The 19758-nt window shown below is 52.0% G+C and overlaps 10 protein-coding genes across 10 annotated transcripts; 5 read left to right on the forward strand and 5 right to left on the reverse strand.

The window, feature by feature from the left end:
- Positions 1-111: 111 nt before the first annotated feature.
- On the forward strand, positions 112-2034 carry LAESUDRAFT_722441 (acid phosphatase/Vanadium-dependent haloperoxidase). The gene is made up of 11 exons (XM_040908210.1): positions 112-447; positions 506-526; positions 576-641; positions 694-705; positions 761-785; positions 840-948; positions 1011-1082; positions 1133-1270; positions 1327-1403; positions 1457-1532; positions 1623-2034. The coding sequence occupies exons 1-11, from the start codon at positions 398-400 to the stop codon at positions 1934-1936; spliced, it is 960 nt and encodes a 319-aa protein (XP_040767218.1). The 5' UTR covers positions 112-397; the 3' UTR covers positions 1937-2034.
- A 79-nt stretch (positions 2035-2113) lies between these two features.
- Positions 2114-4222, reverse strand: LAESUDRAFT_810495 (uncharacterized protein). Its single transcript, XM_040914226.1, has 10 exons — positions 4147-4222; positions 3902-4098; positions 3663-3836; positions 3476-3606; positions 3227-3421; positions 2835-3168; positions 2727-2769; positions 2634-2672; positions 2546-2583; positions 2114-2491 (listed from the first exon to the last, which is right to left on the reverse strand). The coding sequence occupies exons 3-10, from the start codon at positions 3745-3747 to the stop codon at positions 2274-2276; spliced, it is 1083 nt and encodes a 360-aa protein (XP_040767219.1). The 5' UTR covers positions 3748-3836; positions 3902-4098; positions 4147-4222; the 3' UTR covers positions 2114-2273.
- Positions 4223-5021: 799 nt separating this feature from the next.
- LAESUDRAFT_722443 (RabGAP/TBC) lies at positions 5022-8384 on the reverse strand. The gene is made up of 13 exons (XM_040908211.1): positions 8275-8384; positions 8040-8222; positions 7859-7988; positions 7696-7806; positions 6574-7645; positions 6450-6522; positions 6145-6385; positions 5985-6088; positions 5829-5928; positions 5735-5771; positions 5519-5678; positions 5443-5460; positions 5022-5389 (listed from the first exon to the last, which is right to left on the reverse strand). Exons 1-13 carry the CDS (start codon positions 8326-8328, stop codon positions 5135-5137), a joined length of 2538 nt encoding a protein of 845 aa, XP_040767220.1. The 5' UTR covers positions 8329-8384; the 3' UTR covers positions 5022-5134.
- Positions 8385-8611: 227 nt separating this feature from the next.
- On the forward strand, positions 8612-9045 carry LAESUDRAFT_756441 (40S ribosomal protein S21; the record flags this gene model as incomplete). The annotated part of the gene is made up of 4 exons (XM_040912175.1): positions 8612-8626; positions 8688-8733; positions 8791-8958; positions 9014-9045. 4 exons carry the CDS (start codon positions 8612-8614, stop codon positions 9043-9045), a joined length of 261 nt encoding a protein of 86 aa, XP_040767221.1.
- Positions 9046-9415: 370 nt separating this feature from the next.
- LAESUDRAFT_756442 (uncharacterized protein) lies at positions 9416-13734 on the reverse strand (the record flags this gene model as incomplete). Its single annotated transcript, XM_040912176.1, has 12 exons — positions 9416-9904; positions 9962-10685; positions 10747-11322; positions 11380-11616; positions 11676-12021; positions 12072-12093; positions 12148-12862; positions 12908-12986; positions 13047-13101; positions 13157-13399; positions 13448-13572; positions 13626-13734. The coding sequence occupies 12 exons, from the start codon at positions 13732-13734 to the stop codon at positions 9416-9418; spliced, it is 3720 nt and encodes a 1239-aa protein (XP_040767222.1).
- A 558-nt stretch (positions 13735-14292) lies between these two features.
- LAESUDRAFT_722448 (uncharacterized protein) lies at positions 14293-14713 on the forward strand (the record flags this gene model as incomplete). Its single annotated transcript, XM_040908212.1, has 1 exon — positions 14293-14713. A coding segment is annotated over exon 1 (201 nt), but the record flags the coding sequence as incomplete, so codon positions are not given.
- Positions 14714-14837: 124 nt separating this feature from the next.
- LAESUDRAFT_507205 (uncharacterized protein) lies at positions 14838-15633 on the reverse strand. The gene is made up of 2 exons (XM_040902725.1): positions 15325-15633; positions 14838-15254 (listed from the first exon to the last, which is right to left on the reverse strand). The coding sequence occupies exons 1-2, from the start codon at positions 15526-15528 to the stop codon at positions 14958-14960; spliced, it is 501 nt and encodes a 166-aa protein (XP_040767224.1). The 5' UTR covers positions 15529-15633; the 3' UTR covers positions 14838-14957.
- A 53-nt stretch (positions 15634-15686) lies between these two features.
- On the forward strand, positions 15687-16146 carry LAESUDRAFT_722449 (uncharacterized protein; the record flags this gene model as incomplete). Its single annotated transcript, XM_040908213.1, has 1 exon — positions 15687-16146. A coding segment is annotated over one exon (172 nt), but the record flags the coding sequence as incomplete, so codon positions are not given.
- A 124-nt stretch (positions 16147-16270) lies between these two features.
- Positions 16271-18526, forward strand: LAESUDRAFT_722450 (uncharacterized protein). The gene is made up of 10 exons (XM_040908214.1): positions 16271-16498; positions 16866-16933; positions 16990-17032; positions 17098-17472; positions 17528-17671; positions 17726-17920; positions 17971-18075; positions 18132-18234; positions 18292-18367; positions 18426-18526. Exons 1-10 carry the CDS (start codon positions 16338-16340, stop codon positions 18515-18517), a joined length of 1362 nt encoding a protein of 453 aa, XP_040767226.1. The 5' UTR covers positions 16271-16337; the 3' UTR covers positions 18518-18526.
- Positions 18527-18769: 243 nt separating this feature from the next.
- On the reverse strand, positions 18770-19685 carry LAESUDRAFT_756444 (HIT-like protein; the record flags this gene model as incomplete). The annotated part of the gene is made up of 3 exons (XM_040912177.1): positions 18770-19015; positions 19124-19277; positions 19333-19685. 3 exons carry the CDS (start codon positions 19683-19685, stop codon positions 18770-18772), a joined length of 753 nt encoding a protein of 250 aa, XP_040767227.1.
- Between the last annotated feature and the right edge of the window lie 73 nt (positions 19686-19758).

Consider the following 19758-nt stretch of genomic DNA (forward strand, 5'->3'; position numbering starts at 1 on the left):
ATAATGGTGGGCACGCAGCAGGGCGGGAGCAGAGAGGGTGCGTCCGCGACACGATCGGTTTAGAGAGACATCGAGCGTGAGATCTGTTCACATTGCTCGCACTGCTTTCGAGCGGCGCCCATCATACAGACTCTCAGGGAAATGCGAGTCCTCACCTTGGCCTGCTGGTGCTGCTATTGAGTTGCCATGTCTTTCTTCTCAGCGGCGTTCTTCACCAGAAAGTCGCGACACGCAACTCCCAAAAGTGCAGCATTCGAGGTCCTGCTCGTGCGTGTGATGTCAGCTGGCTTCAAGTGGCAGATCTTCCTGTGAATCTGCCGCAAGCTCTCCTGCCAGAGAAACTTCCGGGCTGCGTAATATTGGAACATCTCTCCCAGGTATTTTCTTTCCGACGACGATGGACGGCAATCATCGGCGCAAACTGATCCTGTCGTATGCACCGGACTGGTGAGTGTTTGCCAGGAATATGCCAATTGGTCTATGTATTGAAAGGGGTAAACGGTAGGATCGTGACGATTGTACTAGGGCATGTACATTGCGCTGAGAGCACGGCTGCCTGCTGACATTTCATGCAGTGCTTGCTTCGTTGCTCTTAACAACTCATCCGGCTTCAAGAGAGAGTTTTCTTTTAGTGATACATCGTGAGTTGTCAGAACACGTTCGTCTCCTTAGATCTCATCAGGACGAGTGCAGACTATATCATCCGTGAGATAACTATGCTTCTCATGCTTGCGACCCCTGGCTAATCCGGATTGCTCAGCTACGCGGAACATGAGCGCATCCCGGTCGGTCAATGATCGCAGAAAGCGAGGCAACGCGATCTAATGATTCCTATTCAGCCATTTGCACTCTACATCATTGCTGGTGCTTCCCCCTTCTTACTGCAAGCTATGATCAACTACCTCACTGTACGATCTTGGTGGGACCTGCACAACAGCACTCTCGGGCGTCAGTTCAATTCTTTGGACTACGGTGCGGATTGTCTGACTTATCTGTCCCGTCTCGTATAGTGGTACTCAGCCTTGCGTTGTCCGGCGTCATCACCCAATTCGTGAAGGTCACCGTGGGCCGACCACGACCCGGTATGCATTATCTCAAACCAACTCCTTGGCGAAGCTGACTTCGCTCACAGACGTAATCTCACGCTGTATGCCGCCGCCTGGTTCTGTTGATCCGCATTGGGGCCTATCAAACTACACAATTTGCACCCAGACAGACGATTATATCCTGAAAGATGGCTGGAGAAGCTTCCCCAGCGGCCATTCCAGTAGTGAGTAACGACTGGAATTCTCCGTAAAAGGCCGTGGCCACAACTCCCTTTCGCAGTGTCGTTCTCCGGCCTTGGTTTCCTCACTTTCTACCTCGCCGGAAAGCTGCATCTGTTTGATCACAGGGGTCATGCGGTAAACGTCAAGCTTTTACCCCAACGAAACTGATACTGATGTCGCCTCTCTAGCCAAAGGCGTGGGCAGCATTGACCCCGCTCTCCGCTGCGGCCCTCGTCGCCATTTCCCGCACGATGGACTACCGCCGTAAGTCGCCAAGCAAACCCTCTCCATGCGCACCTCTCATGTTCTTTGCTCGGACCGTCCTGTCTTTGTGCATATAATCCTTCATGCCAGACCACGCAACCGATATCCTTGCCGGCTCCCTCCTCGGCATCGCCACTGCCTATTTCTCCTACCGGCAGTACTTCCCCTCGCTCTCCTCCCGGCTGTCGCACCGCCCGTACTCCCCGCGCATAAAGCGCGAGCTCCTGCCCGTGCACGCGCAGAGCGTGCCGCTCGCGGCTGGCGAGGAGGAGTCTGAGGAGACGGACGGGGAGCTGGAACACGAGACGATCCCGAGGGATGAGCATGGCCATGTGCTATGGAAAGACGACGGCGATCGGGAGCGGAGAGAGAATATGGGGTTATCAGCGGCAGACAATTGTTGATACAGACTGTTCTCGCTTACCCCTTGTTGTAGTGATGAGCATACAACAATCATGGATGGGAAGAAACCGGTCAAGTTGAGCTCAATTTGACTTTAGACGTAGCAGATGTGACTATGTCCTAATTTTGACAGCACTGTCAACATGCGGTGAGTTTCTAGCCACCTCACTTTGGACAACGCAATGTTTGCGAGTCAAGCCAAGTCAGATTCGCGGTACCAGAGATAATGACAACAATGCAAGCAGAAAATCACTCCTCCAAACGCACAGCCCGGCACGGTCCAGCGGGCCGCGATAATCTGTGCCTACATCTACGCACACCATCCTTCCATCATGAGCTCTAGGCAGCCTTGCACTCCGTGTCCTGAGTGTCGCAGTCCGAAACAGTGAAGGACGCGTTTCCGCTCGCGTTCGCAGCGTCCGCGCACTGGTTGTGCTGTACGTCGCACGAGCGACCGAGCGCGGCCGACAGGTTGACGAACTCGTCCTGCTCCTCAGACGTGACTATAAATTTGCCATCGCTGGCCTGAGTGACGGCTGGCGCACTGACACCACCGACTGTAGACGTTTGTTGTCAGAGGAAGTTGTCGGCAGAAGAAACGACAAGCATACCAGCGCCAGTGAAGGTCTGAAGGTTCGATCCTGTCGCGCTATTGGAGGAACCTTAGATGATGATGTGCATGAATGACACATAACTCACGCAGTGCTCGTTGAGGCCGTCGCAGCAGCAGCCGTGGCGCTAAGGGGGAGGATGTCAGCTATCGTCACATCAATACGCTCGAGCTGGACTGACGTCGAGGCCGATGTAGCAGTGGCGACAGTATCAGCATTTGTTACTATGCCATTAGATGTTTCGTGCACGTCAGGCGAACGAACGTAAGCTGACAGGCTTAGTTCTTACCAGTGGCGGTCACCGAGACGGTTACGGCGTTGTCTGTCCCGCAAGTCACTGCTGCAGAGGATGCAGAAACGGTCGCAGAGATGCCAGCAACGGCAGCACTGATCTCCTCTGCGGTGGCATCGTCCACCAGCAGGTTGTCGGTGAAGATGCAGCCGGGCTCATCATCCGCATCGTCGCATGTGTTTCCTTTTGCCGTGGGATCGCCGATCGTACCAGCAGCGAACGTGCCCGACATCAACGCCAGCTGGGGGTCGCCTCCAACGGACGCGATCTGCGTGGCAAGTTCGAGGGCGATGGCTTTGTTGATGGCAGTGGCATTCGTGGAAGCGGGGTCCTGTAGAATAACGAGTTTATTGACGTCACTGAAATCGCTGTGAAGGGCATTGACTCACCTGATGTTGAGTGATAGCTGCGACCTCAGGATTCGTAGCGGTCTCGTTACATATAACGGAGGCCAGTCCAACAGATCCGGTGTTGCGCTCGAGCGCACGGTAAATAAGTGCAAAGACCATGCCAGTCACATTGCCTGCAGCGTTCGCATTTGTAAATGCTTGATCAGCGGTGTCTTGCTGGAGACAATCGAGATTCTGGTTGCGAAATCAATAAATCATTCAACAGGTAGTAGAAACGAAGAAGCTCACCGTGATGCTTCCAGCACCCCCTGCAGCAGCCGCATCGCCCAACAAACCAAAAACAGGATCCTCAATATTATTAGGGTTGTCAAGGTCCAACATGGGGCGCACGGATGCCAGCACAATGTTATGGGAGTGCTCTACGAAGGCATTGCTGAACTCAAGTGTGTCGACGGAGGATTAGCAACATACGCACCCTGCGGCACCTCACGCTTGATGCTCAGTGGCAAGGCCCAGGCAGTGCATACCAAGACAAGACTGATGAACTTGAAGGACAACATGACGAAAATGTGATAGAAAGGAAGCGACTTGTATCAAATGAAATGAATGCTGTAGTCAAAATGAAAGGAACGGCCGGCGACCTGCGAATCTGCAGGCATAGACAGAGAGTTAGAATGTAACATACAATGCAGCATGGCTTTGCCGTGAACTGACCGAGTGACCTGATGCACAAAGAAAACCAGTCTGGCTGGTACAGAAGAAAAAACGGAAGCTGGTACATGCATCCCGCTTTCCGGCTTTTATGTTTGTAAGACTCGTGGCCGTACCTGACCGCACATTTTCCATGACGACTTTGGAATCTGGATCGTTGCGAGGCTCGGTAGAACATGCTGTTCAAGGACGGTCCGACGCTGACTATCGACATCAGGGGAGACATGCATATAGAAAGTTGAGCACACCATCTTTCGGGTCAATTTGGTTGCCTGACAACAGGCGAGCAGATAAGAGTACCACTGGTCACCAATCACTATGATCCCATGGCCAAACGCTCGTGCGTGAAAGATGATAAACTAGATGCATTATGCTATGAGTGCTCTGTTGCGCGAGGAGTTCCAGGAAAGGCAACCGCTGTTGTCATGTCCTTGCGACGAGCGTACCCACTACTCTCGGTCAGCTATCACCTGTTACACACTCCCTCACGACGGTTGAGAAACGCGCGGCCGGAGAATGAAACGGGCCCGAGAGCCGTCCAGCAACTGGAATTGATGTGGGGAGAGCGATCAACACGATCGTCGACCGTAAGCCCGGTATCCAAGCAGTCGGCACCAAGCATATTAAGGTATATCTTTCTGGTCCTTCTGAGAGGGAGATCCTATTGCATAGAAAGAATGGTAGCTGGAGCCTTACCACTCGGGCTTGGAGGTTGCAATGCTCGGTTGGACGGGGCCATAGGATCGCGGCTCCTAAGAAACAGAATATTGGGCCAGCATATGAGATCACGGTGGTATTGGTCGGAGACGAAAGAGCGCCGTTCAAAAAGCACCATGGACTATCTCATGAGAGCAGTGATTGCTTCTCAACGCATCCCCTTGAGTGAATAGTCTGATGCAAAGAGCTGGCATAACAACTGCTCTCAGCCTGCTTTCTAGCACCACAGTTACCTGGTCTCTTGTGTCAGCAAGAAGTCGCCACGCTCCGGTCATGACGCCAGGACGCGTCTCCATGGTGCGAAATACACGAGCTTCGCTTGATCCTTGTGAGTGCCGTTTGCGGCGGCTGGCCATCTGCATTCTGGAATGTCCAACAACGTTACGCGACTCAGGCGGCGGGACTGTGCACGACTAAGCATGTATCGATTGATGCTCCTAAGGTACAACAACATGATGGGTCAGATGAATGCAAGGATATGGTACAATCGAGATGCTACAATGTCCGTGAGAATTTGCTCTATCGTCCTGCTATGAGCAAGCTCCTAAGATCCTCGCTCAAAGTTGGCCGCGTTGAGATTGCCTTGGCTTCCGCGGCCTCAGTAGAGAGGTCTCTAGCATTTTTCCGGCGTCGGACACTACCCGAAGTGGTCTTGCTTGCTTCCGCTGCGCGTCGATCCATATCCGCAACCATCTGAGCAAATGAGAGGAAGAGGACCTCCGCTTGGGCAAGAGTGGAGTCCAGCTCAATGGTCATACTGAGTTCATTGCAATACTGCAAGATGGGTCAACAAGCTGCTCTCTTATTTAGTCTGATACAGAACATGCCTTGAGGATTTCATCGAACTGCGTGCACTTGATATGTGAAGACAAGAACGCGCGTCGACTTGGTTTGAGCACGTACCTCAACCAGGTAACGAAGGATGACATCTCTGTGAGACTCCAGGATGGCGAGTGCTACGAAGAGAACAAAGTCGTTACTGTAATAGTCTGTCCACAGGACCTCCCACAGGCGAAGGACGTCCTCGAAGGGGAACTCGCGTTTGAAGTGAATCAGAATCCAGCTAATCACAAGATTAGTGCCGAAGGAGTGATGGGCACAGCAGACGATCACACGTACCGAAAGCAGAAGAAAAGGTTCAACGAATCAGTCTTTTCTGTAACGATAAAAGCATTAGCATCGCCATTTCATACTCACTTGTTCTGCAACAAACCTAGATGACGATAAAGCTCCGGATCCATGACCCGAATCAATTGCTGCAATGTAGATAGTTGCTTCCTCATTCCACTTTGATCTCGCAAGAAGTTCTGTTTCTGTGAACAGCGGAGACTCTCAGCCAGGATCGCCATCATCGCGTAGGTATAGTTACCATGCAGTTCATGACTTGAACAAAGCACCAGAAGGTGAGCTCCTCGTCGCCTTCCATGATGACATAGATAGGCGCGCAAAGATCGGACATGCCTTGAACGTAGCCTAGCATCATCGAAATGGGGCGTTGTATCCAATGGGGGAGTGCAAAGCTCACGTACCGAGATCCTTCTCATAGAAATTGTATGTGAGCAAAATTGTGGCCAGTCGCTCGATATGTTCGTTCGTAGGCGCCTGTGCACCGATGTCGCATAGTTGCGGCGAGATCGTCGAGTAGCGCATGTGCATCATCGTCTTTTCGTCCTCACCGTTCAAGCCAGAAGGCGTAGAGCTGGGTATATTAGCAAACAGGGGATGCGACCGGTCCGTCCGGCGGCAGTCCACATCTATACGATGCCGTTCCTGGACCAACACATCCAAGCTTGAGTACGCTTTGGTCAATTGTCGATGCCAGCCAAACACGTACCTCTACGACATCAGGCCGGTCAAAAATCTCCGGCACACCGCACCACTCGTCCTTCACAGAACGATATTGTTGCCTATCGAGCACCGTTCAGACAGATATCATCCCATATAACGCACATACAAACCGTTTCTTCTCCCACTCTTGTGCCCGCTCAGCATCAGTAGAGTCCCATTTGTGAATTCCAAGCAGCAAGGGCCAGACGCGCTTCCTTAGAGCGCCAGAAGAGCTGATTCCTCTTCGGAAGATCTCGCGCCTCATTTCCTCGTTCCTAACTGTCGGCCGGCCATCCGAAGCAAACCAGCTCTTCCATGCTTTTTCATCCACGGGGTGCTTGGGATCTCGCGAGGACTTGGGAGTGGGTAGATTCGATGTGGATTGAAGTAGTTCAAACACGCCTAATGAGGATGTCTCTTCGGCAAGTTCAGATGAAGGCAAGGCTTGCGCCTCCCTTATACGCGCCCGTTCTCCTTCTTCCGCGACAATGCGCGCCCATCGCGCAAGGTACACTCGTGCGCTCTCGAACTCACCAACGCCACCTTTCTCTACCCAACTACCCCACTCCCACTCGCCGTTTGCATTGACCAGGCTCTTCACCGGATCGGGTAGGTGAGGAACAATGGGCTTTGCGAGGGGATGTGAGAGAATTTGCTGAGCAGCATGGGTAGCATGGCGGGTAATATGCGAAAATGATTGTAAGAGAGCCATCCTCGCCTGAGAAGGGGCCGCATTCGACGAATATGTTGAGGGGAGTGAGCGATGGAGGACAGATGCACGAGTGGAATAAGGGTTTGACGGTGAGGAAAGGGGCCGAGGCCGTCGATGCGCGGGGATAGGAGAATACGAATTGGCATAGGAAGACTGAGCAAGTATGTCGTCCACAGCGGTATCCGAGAAGAGCTGTGTAGAATGTGTCTCAATGTCTTCTCGCGAAGGGTCCACGAGATAAAGGGTGGATTGCAGAGAAGACCGCATGATGTAAGCATAGAAGCGGAGGCGAGCAAGTAGATCTTCCCCACCCCATGACACGCTTCCTTTATTAGGAGGAGCAGCATCGGATGGAGGAGGGGGATACGAAGCAGGAGGTCTGGCATCGGTCGGAGATCTAGATGACGTTGTGAACGAACGGGACTCATCGTCATGAAAGTAGAGTGTCGGGAGAGTGGAGCCGCTGATGAGGTTGATAGCAATAGAGCCATCTAGTCATGAAATTATGAGTTGTGAGTGAACTACCAGCCATGTCACGTACACCATTGAGACAACGAGGGCGGCTGCACGATGAGCGAATAGATCGAAGTTAGCGGGACCGAGAATGCATAAGATTCCGGGCGTTGCACAGGAAGCTCGATTAGCACTGCATCTACATTAAAGTAAGCAATATAATGAGCGAGTATATATATATGAGAGCATACCTTCGTCATCCTCATCATCTACAGCTGAACACTCTTCTACTTTCGTGAACTTGTCCCATTCACTCTGCCCTTTCTCATCCAGCAAGGTCTCCGGAATCCATGCCAACAAATAGCTCGGGTTTATGCTCTCCTGGAAGTTGTAAACGTCAGAGTCCAGGCAGAGGTATAAGGCTCAACTGACTCGCTTCACGAGTACCACAAATCCGGGTATATTATCTCTGGCATAAGCAGTTGGATTCACATAGACCTTTGACTTGCTGTAGATGAGTCGGTATTTGCTTTCATCTTGACTATTCAACAAAGGTGAGCGCCGGGCGTCTTCGGAATCCGGAGAGTCGTGCTTGATTTCAACCATGGATTCTACCTGAACAAGGTGAGCCGATTCATTTCCGATGACTGGAGACTGCGACACGTACAGAAACAGTTGAGAGCGAACCGTCAAAGGGAAGAGATTGAGGCGAACTGCCCATGAACGCTGCGTTCGGAGTTGATATGGGGGGGTAAATGCTGCGTACTGCGTGCTCATGTGCTCATGAGAGCGTCCCGACGGGCGCTAAGCTCTCGCGCGCATCTGCGCGCCACTGCGCATCACGTACGTGCTGTATCACGTGAATATGCACCACGTGGGAGCGCTTTCTCGGGAAGAGCAATCAAGCACAAACAGCGCACGCAGAACTGTACAGTTTCTAACTCTGCTGGAAATTCCGTAGCCACACAGCAGTACTGTGGGCAGCGCAAACACCGAGCTTTACGATGGAAAACGATCAGGTACGGTGCAGAAATGTTGTCGGTAACATCGTATGTGGCTCTGACGACTTTGCGGCGGTAGGGTGTTCTCGTCGACCTCTACGTCCCCCGCAAGTGCTCGGCGACCAGTGCGTTAAGGCCCATTGATTCTTGGTCGAGGCAGCTAACAGGCCATGGTATCGCAGACCGACTTATCACGGCGAATGATCACGCTTCTGTGCAAATTAGCATCTGCGATGTTGATTCTGAGGGTCGTGCCCTGCCCACTTCCACGGCGTTTGCACTCTGCGGCCCGGTGCGCGCGATGGGCGAGAGTGATGACTCCCTCAACCGGTTGGCGACCAACGCGGGACGTGAGTGCTCACATTGGCCACCGGAATCTGCCATCCTCTGACATGAGGCGTGTAGTGTTGAAGAATGTCTGGTCTTTCCAAAAGTAATCTCATCTGACCGAAGAGTCCAGCTATTGTCGTGTATCATTTCCGTCGCTTCCTGTTATCACATTTTCCGCTACTCTGTGTCCTGCATGCATCTACGATGGTAGACTCGCATGAAAGAGTCAGTACGAATGGCGAGGTACGTATGTTCACGTTGTCACCGGGACGCACAGAAAGGCATCGCATCATGCAGCCCGTTATGATAGTGTGGTTTGCATCCGTCTACATAAAATGATGGTCGAACAATTGCATTGCAACAGCTGTATCCACCTAATTAGCAGGCGAAAGCACAAAACGAATCGCACTCTTGAAAACATCTGGAGATATCACGAGTGACCTCAACGGCCACCATAGGAGGGAAATCAAGAAGCTATCAGTCTGAGGTAATATCGATCACATCTGTTGGATCATGTTGTATCTTTTTCCGCTTCCTAGGCGGCCTTGCGGCTGCTATGGCTGCGGATGTCGAAGTGGATGCTGTAGAAACTGGGGCCATGTTGGTTGACGGATTTGCAATGTGAAAGTAAGGCCTGGATTGAATACCTTGTGTCCCTGAAGTACCCCGCGGGACGATACGATGCGAAGCCATAGGCCGCGAGGTGTTCTGTACGACTTGAACATTAGCTCCTGAGGTGGACGCAGCTGCTTGTGCCGCGGGACGACTGCTCGAGGCACTGCTTTGAGTTGTCGTTGTAATGCCGCTTCCATTGCCATGCAGCAGGGCCACGATTCGGTTGTAGTCGCTATCCAGTATCATTCGGAGTTCCTCTGAATTACCACTGATACCTTTGAGGAGTGCGTATCCTTTCTTCTGGTCGGACACCCATCGTACAGGGTGGTATATCGCATCCGTCTTGGTGACCTAGCGTAGAAGGGTCAAAATGCACCTCCGAAGGCTTTTGAGTCCTTGTGCACATACCTTCAAATCTTGCGGCGATGTGCGGATTGTGTCCCAGGCCGCGATTTTGTCGGCACCGCAAGACCTCAAATATGTTTCGACATGTTTCTTCGCAGGGGCACCAATCTTTTCCCATGTACGACTCCGTTCGGGCTTGTGAAGCAGAAACTGCCGCACACCGGAGCAAGGTTGGCAATTGCATGTCCATCGTCTTTGGATGCTTTGCATCTGAGCAGTGCAGTCAGCGGGCCGTGGGCCTAAGACCTTCTCGACCCACGCAAGAGCAGTTTTGCGCAACACGACAGCGGATGCACCAGTTGTGACAGGCTCCTTGTGCGCCTCGGCAACCTTGCGCAACTCAGGAACGAGGGGCACCAGAATGTCCCTGACGTACTGTTCTGCGAGAAGTGCTGGATTTACTACTCGTCTTAGGATGATGTGACATGCCTCCAGGACGTTCAACGAGAAACAGGATTCCAGAGCATCGATAATTGGCTTGACTACCGACGCAGGTGTGACTGGCGTGGCAGGACGTGCCCAATACCCATAGCTGACGCTGCTAGTCCTGGCTTCCTGTGGAAGATTCACTTCTGAGGCGTATTTTTTCCCAAGCCGAACGATGGCCGTCTGGACATCCGTCGTCGGAACCACAGTTGAGAAGTTCTCGCGGTTCGCATGCAATTCTTCAGCTAACGTCTGGAAGTTCAGCGCGTTCTGAGATAACGCCTCCAAACTTGGAATGATGCTGAAAAGCCGGTCATGGTCAGCCTAGAGATGCATTGAGAACTTGACGATAAGTTACTGACGTCGTTAACACCACTTGCGGCTGACCTGCCAGTACCATTGCCCTTATGACGGACGAGAGGTCTGGCTTAGATATGCTGTAAGGAGAACGAGCTGCCGACCGAAGATACTGGTCCATAGCAACGCCACACAACTTGCGTAAGTCTATCACGGGACGATCAGCGGGACGCGATCGAATGGCATCGGTCAGCGACGAAAGCAGTGGGATCAAGACATCTTTCGCCTGCGTCTGTATAACTTCACCGGTCTGGCCACTGAAGTTGGTGAGCTTGTCAATGATGAGCGGCACCAGCTCCTGTTGATCCGTTTTCAGGCACGTTTGAATGTACCGTTGAGCTTGCATGAGATTCTTTTCAGCTTCTGATCGTTCGTCACGGTACGCTGTATAGTACGGATATGCCTGTGCTTTCTTTGTAGAGGCATAGAAGTCCACCCCAGAAATAGCAGCGGATAGAAGTTCCTTGACTATTCGCCGGCGCACACCCGGGTCTGCTGCTACCATATTGTCATGTAGGTAGGCAGAGAAATCCAGCAAGAAAGATGAATCCGCCAAGGCCTTCAATTGGGGAATTATACTACTGCTCTTCATTAGCAGAGCATTTACAAGTGCGATGATCATTCCTGATGCAACGTACCTCTGTTCCAAGAACGGTGACCCTCCGTATCTAGTGGCCAAGGAGAACATCAAATCACACTCGTCTGCTGCGGGTTTGGCGAGCGTGTTGGCAATCTTGAGACGCTGTTCGTCAAACCACCCAGTGGGGAGGTCTGCAAACAACTGTCGGTTTTCTTCCAATACCGCTTCTTGGAGGTGGTCTAGCAGCTGAAACCTGAGCCGATTGCTACTATCTCGTAATAGACTGGCCTCGATACTATGTAGACCCAGCACAATCAAACGCGTCGTAACGGATTGTTATGACTGCATACTTACATGATCTTGATAGACGTGAAACCAAACACGAGGAAGGCCGAGCAAGCATTGTTTACACCAATCGTGGCGATGCTTCGTTCTGCGTCGCAGACTTTGATAACTCTCACCCATGTGGCCAGATCTTTCCATCTCACAGCTGCCTCACAGACACTGGGCACCACTGTTGTGGCATCGGACGCAGATGCTCGGTGGAAAATGTAGTCGACCATGTCCATTTCATCTGCGGTAGGACTCGCGGAATTGCTAGCCTTGATGGTATCGCATGCATACTGAAGGCCTTCGGCGCCGTGCATGATGTCAACGTCGTTCCTTTTCGGCCAGATCACAAGCGCAGTCCGCCGATACCCTGAAGAAGATTAGTTCCCGGTTGAAATCATCTCGTACTTCAATGCTCACATCGTTCAAGAGAACCAGCGCCCTAAGCAGCTCGTCAGAACATTACACGGTATTCCAATCAAATCGGATGTCTCACATTGCCGAGGTATCCCTCATAATCTTGGTCGTCGCACTTTTCCTCTTGCAATGTGTCCGCCAAATCCTCCGGTATTGCCTCATGTTCAGTATCAATCTCGAGTTCTTCCGTAATCAGCCTTCCGTCGAGGTCGACCAGAGTCTCGATGCTGACATCGCTCTCCTCCACCTCTGCCATGCTGACCTCGTCGTTCCCATAGCCTCCGCCACAGTCATCCGCATAGCCCTTGAGGTGACATACTACGGTGGCAAGGCCAATACGGAAATCAAGTTGCTTTGCCACAACGTCAAGTGTTGCAACAAGCTGGGCGTCGTCGCCTTTGAGTGCGCTGCCACGGAGACTTGCTAGGGAATATTTGTGATCGAGAAGGTATACAACTTTGCTCGGAGCCTTGCCGTCCAGGTTTTGCTTCCAAGACAGCAAAACGCGACGCAATTTTTCTACGGCGTTCGCATTCCCCGACAATGCAGGTCGAAGCGAGCTTGTGGTATGGATCAGATTGAAGGATAGAGCGAGTCTGAAGCCCTCCGTAATGGGCTTCACCTCCTGCTTGACATCCGTGTACCATGCCAAGACAGATGTCTCAAATAGGCTCTTGGGACTGCAATCGTAGACCGAGGATAGACTGCCACGCGAGACGTGCACGGCGCCTCCGCTGAACTTGGACGGGAGTACTATCACAATTGTGGCAAACATGCCATCCATCTTCTCGGTGCTAGCCGATGATCAGTAAGACAACGATAAGCGTATAAAGACGTACTCCACATGAGGCAAGAAGCTGGCAATACAAGGACTGAGCGGGCGCAGCGAAGAGAAAACGGCAACTCGTATAATAGGAGCTTATACAACTCGCAGCGCGATTTACTAGCTGCGATATTGACATCCAGCACCGTACAAACATCCGACATAAGTCGAGCCCAAGAAAGTCTTCCATGCAGGGTTCTCAAACCTAATCTGCAGATCTGATATTCAACAAGCACGCTTCCAGCCGGCAAGACCTCAAATTCACCTGTTTTGCATCAATCTCCCATGTGTCTCGTACGGATTTGTCGAGCACTGTACGCTCGCCCATACCAAATGGCGCTGGCTCAGCTTTCGATTTGATCGCCTCTGCGTCCCGGATACTCAGTGGCAGACCAATCGTGCCCAGACCTTCAACGCGCAGTGCCGGATTGGGTGCATCAGGATACGCACGATTGAAGGCGAATGCTCCTTCGAACGAGAGGTCGGATAATATGTCGATGAGTTCAGCCTAGCAGCAGGCTCAACGTAAGCCAGACCATATCTAGACTGAACGCACACGGATATATTCAGACGGACAGTCCACAGGACGTTCATCCCCATCTCCTTCACCTTGATTATCGTCTGGTTCGGCTTTGATAGCCCCGTTATTCTGCTCGTTCCAGCTATGCATGCTCTGTGGAACTAGGTCCTCATCAGCGCCGCCCAAAATAGGACGATTATGTGCGTAATGATACCTGCTCCTTGTGAAGCGTCAGCGATTGTTGGCTCGATCACGACGTCTGCATTGCCTAGCTCTCGTGCATTAGGATCGCTTTTGGGACAGCTGCTAGCGGCATTGATCATGTCAGGATTCTCCAAGGCGTCTGGGTGATGGTATCTCGTCTCCGCCTTGTCCAGACAGTTACTTCCTCTAAATATTCAGATCCGAAAACGGGCTGGGTGAGCGCGAGAGAAACAGTACTGACCACAATGTTCGCAGACAGACACCGTGGACGGCAAATCTTCCACCTGCAGTGACCGCTATTTAAAGCGACAGCTCACCTGGACGGAACGCCATCTTTGCCCAGCTCGCTTCTTGATCACACGGTCGCGACCGAGTAAAGCTTTCACTCGTGAGAGATTCGAAGAACTAAACTGATTTACCATCAGGTTTTGCGGCAATCGTACCAAAATCTCGTCTGATGCGTGATCAGTGGAAGAAAGCAGTGGATGATTCTGATAGCATCCGATGATCCACCTCGTCAGAGATTATACGCTGAAGGTATCATGGACCTCACCTATGAGGAAGCACTGGATATACATATATCGATGAAGTCTCAGGAATGACACCGTTCCGATGAGGGTAGCTATAAAGGATTCCCCTCAAGCATAGTACTTCAACGCAGTATGTTTCCACACGTGTCCCTTGCTCGCCAGAGCAAGGCTCAGCCTCGAAATGAACGCCGGGCGCTTTCCACTGTTTGGCAGTATTCGCTCAGGGTGGCTTACCGTTCTCTGTTCTTTGTGAGCTGCTCAATTTATATTCCTTCGTGTTCTTCAATTCGTCGCTGTCGGATCTACTTCATGATGTTTGTCTTCACCATGCCCTGGGGCATCATGCATAGTATCTGTTTTGCCATCTTCTCATCTGCTGGATGTCCACTGTCAAAGCTCATCTCAATTCATCTCAATTCAACCTCAGTCTCTGAAATTTCATTCCTTCATTGTTGCTATCCAGATGCTATGGCAGTATATCAGATTCTTTCATATACCCTTCTGCTCCTGAAATCACAAGCATGTTTATGGCAGTGCCATGTTCTGTGTGTCGCTTGTACAATTCCTGCATGATATATAGGTTAAATGATTGATATATATAGTTTTTCGTAGTGGCTACCCAAGTTTGAAATTTAGGGCATGCAACACTGATAGCAAATGCAATGGAGGCAATTTTTTCTCAAAGGTAAGACACCGGTTAACATTTACTACACCTTATGCACTTGTTACACGGCATCTAAGGCGAGCAAGGGATCTGCCGCCAAGGGCGGCACTTCTCGAGTTCTGAAGTGTTGCATTTGAAAACAGTATCCCTAATCAGGCAACTGTAGCAAGCTGAATAGCGTAAACGAACGGATGTAAATTGAATACTCCATACTTCGGGTCGCGAGAGTGACAGACGCGATGTGACACGCATGGCAGCCATCAATATTCAACATTGAACAATCCCGCCGTGCATGGGCCATGGGCCGCTCCTTGCAACGAGAACGACGTTCTGCATCTTTATTCGCCGAAATCTGCGAAAAGCCGACGAGGCGAAAGTTGGAGGTGCGTTCATGTTCCAACTCCGCTTTGGGTGGCGGCCGTCTCTGCCGGCGGCAAACGACGATCTATCACATCAGTGAACGTTGATCAGGCCCACCGTGACGGCTAACTGGGCTCGCTATGCATGCAATGCACCTTCTTACAGCCACCACGTCCAGCATTCTGTCCAGTAGTCCTTATCCACCATGAACTCTTCATCCGGACAGTTTGAAGAGCTAAACGACGATCGCCGGTTGGTGCCAATGACCTCGATTCCGTCATGCGTTCACGCAGCGTAACTTGGTAGAGAATATGCCTCGCGACCTGAGGATGCGGTATCTTCTGAGCGTTCGGGATCATCTCCGCATCTGTTGGACCTCGATTTGCCCGCGTCCGAACTCGACCTTACCACAACGTTCGAGTCCATCATGTCAGAGCCAGCATCGCGTCCAGACACAGGGTAAGTCACAGCGCATGGTACTATCCTGACTCCGCTGAGCGATGGATCGGACACGCAGAATGAATACGGTGCAGAAGCGAGCGAGCAATGTTCTGAAGCTGACCCAGGAGCACGCCAAGCTTCAGGCCGAGCTCAAGGCAATGACAGAGAGGCTTGAGGCCGCAGAGCGCAGGCAGCGGGAGCTGGCCGAGAGAGCGGCGGCCAAGGAACGGCGGATCCCCACATCGTGACTCGCTGCACTACCCACGCGCTTCCTTCTTTTACATATAGCATTGCCTTCTCTACTATACCCAGATGTTCTCACCCGACTAATCGCCAGCCTGGAGTCAGCCATGTCCGGAGGGTTCTGTACCAGAATACCGCCTCGTCATAGCCAATATATATAGAATGGTATGCCTGCTATCGATTCGCGTGTGGCAATATGCCCGACTGCAGGGAGATATGTATATGTATCGCATCAATATGTACCTTGAAGTCATGTCCAATTGTGTGCTTCATGCAGGGCGCAGTTAAGGGGAAGTCAAACTGCGAAGGGTGGGTAGGCAGGAATCGAGCGGCGTCAGCAAGACAACAACTACGGCTAGTAGTATTAATTCGGTTCTCATCGTACCCCACACCTTATCAAGTGATCTGAGGCTATAAAGATGCTGCAACCACCCTCTGCCTCCGTCTCCTATCCTCTCCCATCCTCCAGTTAGCTGCGATCGTAATGGCCAACCGACGACCTTCTGTCCTCGACTCTCCGGTGCCGGGCACCATGCTGGCCAACCGACGACCCTCGGTGTTCGACTCGCCCTCGTCGAGGCGTCAGTCGGGTCTGTCGTCTCGCCGCCCCTCAATCGACCCGGCGAGGCTGGTCCCGATGGACAAGTTAGTGTCTTTTTATCCATATATGCATGTCTCTCGACAGCACGGCCATTCTCGGTGGTAAATCTGGCTCGAACTTGGGCGTCGTCGGCAACGCAAATGTGAAGGCGCCTATCGTTGATGAAAGAACATGAACCTATGCGCAATGTGTTTATATTCTGGCCTAAGGAGCTACACGCTGAGCTGTTATGCACGATCCTTGCTGGAAGGGTCTACCAGAGTTAAGCCCACTATTGACTGTGTAGCGAAGGAATTGATCGACATGCCACAGGCAACATATATACGACGAGAGCCAGTCGATCGCACCATTCCGATTCATATCTGCGTTGACAGAATGGATCTAACCAGTGCACATTGCTTGCTTTCACAGAGCTTTTGCTATCAGTGGACATGAAGATTTCAATGTCGTCTTCGTCGGCGCTGGCAATATCATGTTCGGTATGTGCTCCGTCGTAGCGCATTTATCTCCATTTGGACGCGTGTTCTTTCTACAGGATCGGAAGAAGGTCCCTGGAATCACTCCTTCCGTTTCGAACAGTGAGGACTCCTTGAGATCACAGATGGCCAGCCATACTCATTGATTATTTGTCTCCTACTGACAGCAAGCTGGGTCCGCGCTTGAAGGTCGTCGCATTGATCGATCCTGCCGTCGAGCGTGCCACGGCAGTGTTGCAAAAGAAGTGCGACACCTTCGTGCGCTCCGCCTACGAGAACACGCGCGTCTTCCGCACGCTCGAGGACTTCGTGAAGAATATGTCGCGCAAGGACACTCCCCGCGCCGTGATCGTGGGGAGTCCGCCGATGTTCCGCGGCACCACTCAGCCTGGGCGCGACATTGAGCTGCAGATCCTGCGCCACTTCCCCGGCGTTGCGATGTTCATTGAGAAGCCCGTGGCCACTGGTCCGTCGAGCGAGATCGAGGAGGTATTCAAGGTTGCCAAGTTCATTAGCGAAAGCGGCACCGTCTGCTCCATCGGGTTTGTGCTCAGAAGTTAGAATTGAAGTCGAAGGCTGACTTTTGCAAAACGGCAGGTACATGTTGCGGTATCTGAAGGCAGTTCAGATGATGAAGCAGATCATCAACGACAACAACCTCACCGTCATGGCCACGGTCGCCCGCTATGCCTGTGCGTACGAGGCCATCGCCAAGCCCGACTGGTGGGACAAGTCCAAGAGGTAAGCGATATGCACATGATCAGGCGGCCGCATGTTGACGCGCTTTGCCTACAGTGCTGGCCCTATCGTTGAGCAGGGCACGCACTTCTGCGACCTTTCTCGCTACTTCGGAGGCGAGGTCGACATGACCACGGTCAGCGCGCACTCTCTCGAATGGGACGAGAACGCCGGCCACCTCTCGAAGATGGCGGTCGATGAGACCGCTATTCCTCCCGAGAACAGGATCCCGCGTGTCACTGCTGCTACATGGTAAGTACCCACTATCGTTACTGAGGACATGCTTTGATCGTGTTCTACAGGAAGTACGACAGCGGTGCGGTGGGCAGCTTCACCCACCTTGTCGCACTCCAGGGTCACGATTACAGCTGCGAGCTTGAAGTGTACGCAGATGGCTACCAGCTGAAGTATGTCCACCTCTTACCGCGACCTAGCTGAGAATGTGACGCGAACGTAACACCAGGCTCGTCAACCCGTATGTGCAGCCGGTCCTTTGGATTCGTAGGCCAGGCAGCGACCACGAGGAGTCCTACCGTTTCCCCGATGATGATCCATTCTTCTCTGAGGTCAGTTGACTCCTTTAATTAGTCGCTCTTGACCAATGTGTTGACGCTTTGTGACAGATCTCCGTGCTGATCGACAACATCGAGGACATCGAGGAGGAACCGGAAACCGCGCAGATCCTAAGCTCCTTCGAAGGTTCGTCTCTTGCTGCGCATATGAGGAGCGGTCCTGAATCTGTAGTCTGCTGTTCTAGATGCATGCAAGACCTACCAGCTGACTTGGGCCATTCGAGAGGCTACTGAGCGCAACCGTAAGAATAAGAGAGAAACAACTGTCGTGGAGTAAGCGCAGAGCACGTGAAAGCAGTATCATATCCTCTCGATATCACTCATGAAAAGTGAAAGGCAAAGCGGCGAAATACTCATACATTCCTGTACGATAAAAATAGCAAAACAATGGATGGTTGCGATTGCTCGCGAGACACAGTTGAGGCGGACACTGGTACATATGGTTTTGCAGAGCAATGGTACAGCCAATCCCCAAATCAAGACGGGTCAAAGCGATAACTTTCAGTACATAAATGCAAGCGGACTGCGCTCACTGCGATTCGGTGTGCTGCTTCTTCGTTTCTTCATCAGCTAATTCGCCTGCTTGCCCCTGGGAGGCGGAACTATGCTTCCTTTTCCTCTCGAGCTTCGCCTTCTCTCTTTTCGCTTCTTCGTCCCACTCTTCCTGTAGATGCGTTTTAAGCGTGGGCATGTTCTTCTGCTCTTTGTCGCATCGCCAGCATACTAAAGGCTCCTTTAACAGAGGCTCGTACTGGCTCGGCTTGAGCTGGGACATCTGTGACAATGCTTAGGATGTGCAGGCCAGGAGGGTTACTGAAAGCGACTCCGGAGTCTAACATGCGTGGCCCTATGTCGCTTCCAGGCTTATTGAGATGACACTCACCATGGCAAAGTATGAGGGCTCCGCATCGAACCAAGAGCGGATGTCATCAAGGGGAAGAAAGAAACCCAGTTTAGGATTAAATGAGTTATAATGCTTCTTGACCTTCATACTGGCGGAGCATAAGTCGGACGAGATGACGTGGAGATGGAGGTGTCTTCCTAGAATGTGAGCACCTTATTTCATTCGGCACATGAAGTACAGAGACGCACTCCATAGAGGACACAGCATGGAACCCGGTCCAGATACCCCACTTGAAACCATACCTCTTCATCATCTCTTCCTCAATCATCGCTCGCGCAGTCTTGGCCGTTTCATTCAGCCTGTCCAGGAGGTCCTTTGCCCGTGCTTTGTCGCACTTGAGCAGGGTCCGGAGGTTCGTGAGCTCGAAGACAGTAAACGGCGGAAGGACACGTGGCAGGACGAGCAGATGGAATATGGATTTGGGGAATGCGTCGAATATTGTGATAGTATCAGCGTTGTGAGCTAGCAGGATCGACGCAGGGATCGCTTTGTCAGGGTCGGCCCTGAGAGCGTAGCCACGCAGGATAGTTAAACGAGACATGGTCATCAGAGACTCATGCAGTTTACGATGAGCTCGTCGTCAACTTCGTTCTGAGGGCAGCCGGCAGACAGTT

This window comes from Laetiporus sulphureus (assembly GCF_001632365.1).
Source record: "Laetiporus sulphureus 93-53 unplaced genomic scaffold LAESUscaffold_7, whole genome shotgun sequence".
In the NCBI taxonomy this organism is placed as follows: domain Eukaryota; kingdom Fungi; phylum Basidiomycota; class Agaricomycetes; order Polyporales; family Laetiporaceae; genus Laetiporus; species Laetiporus sulphureus.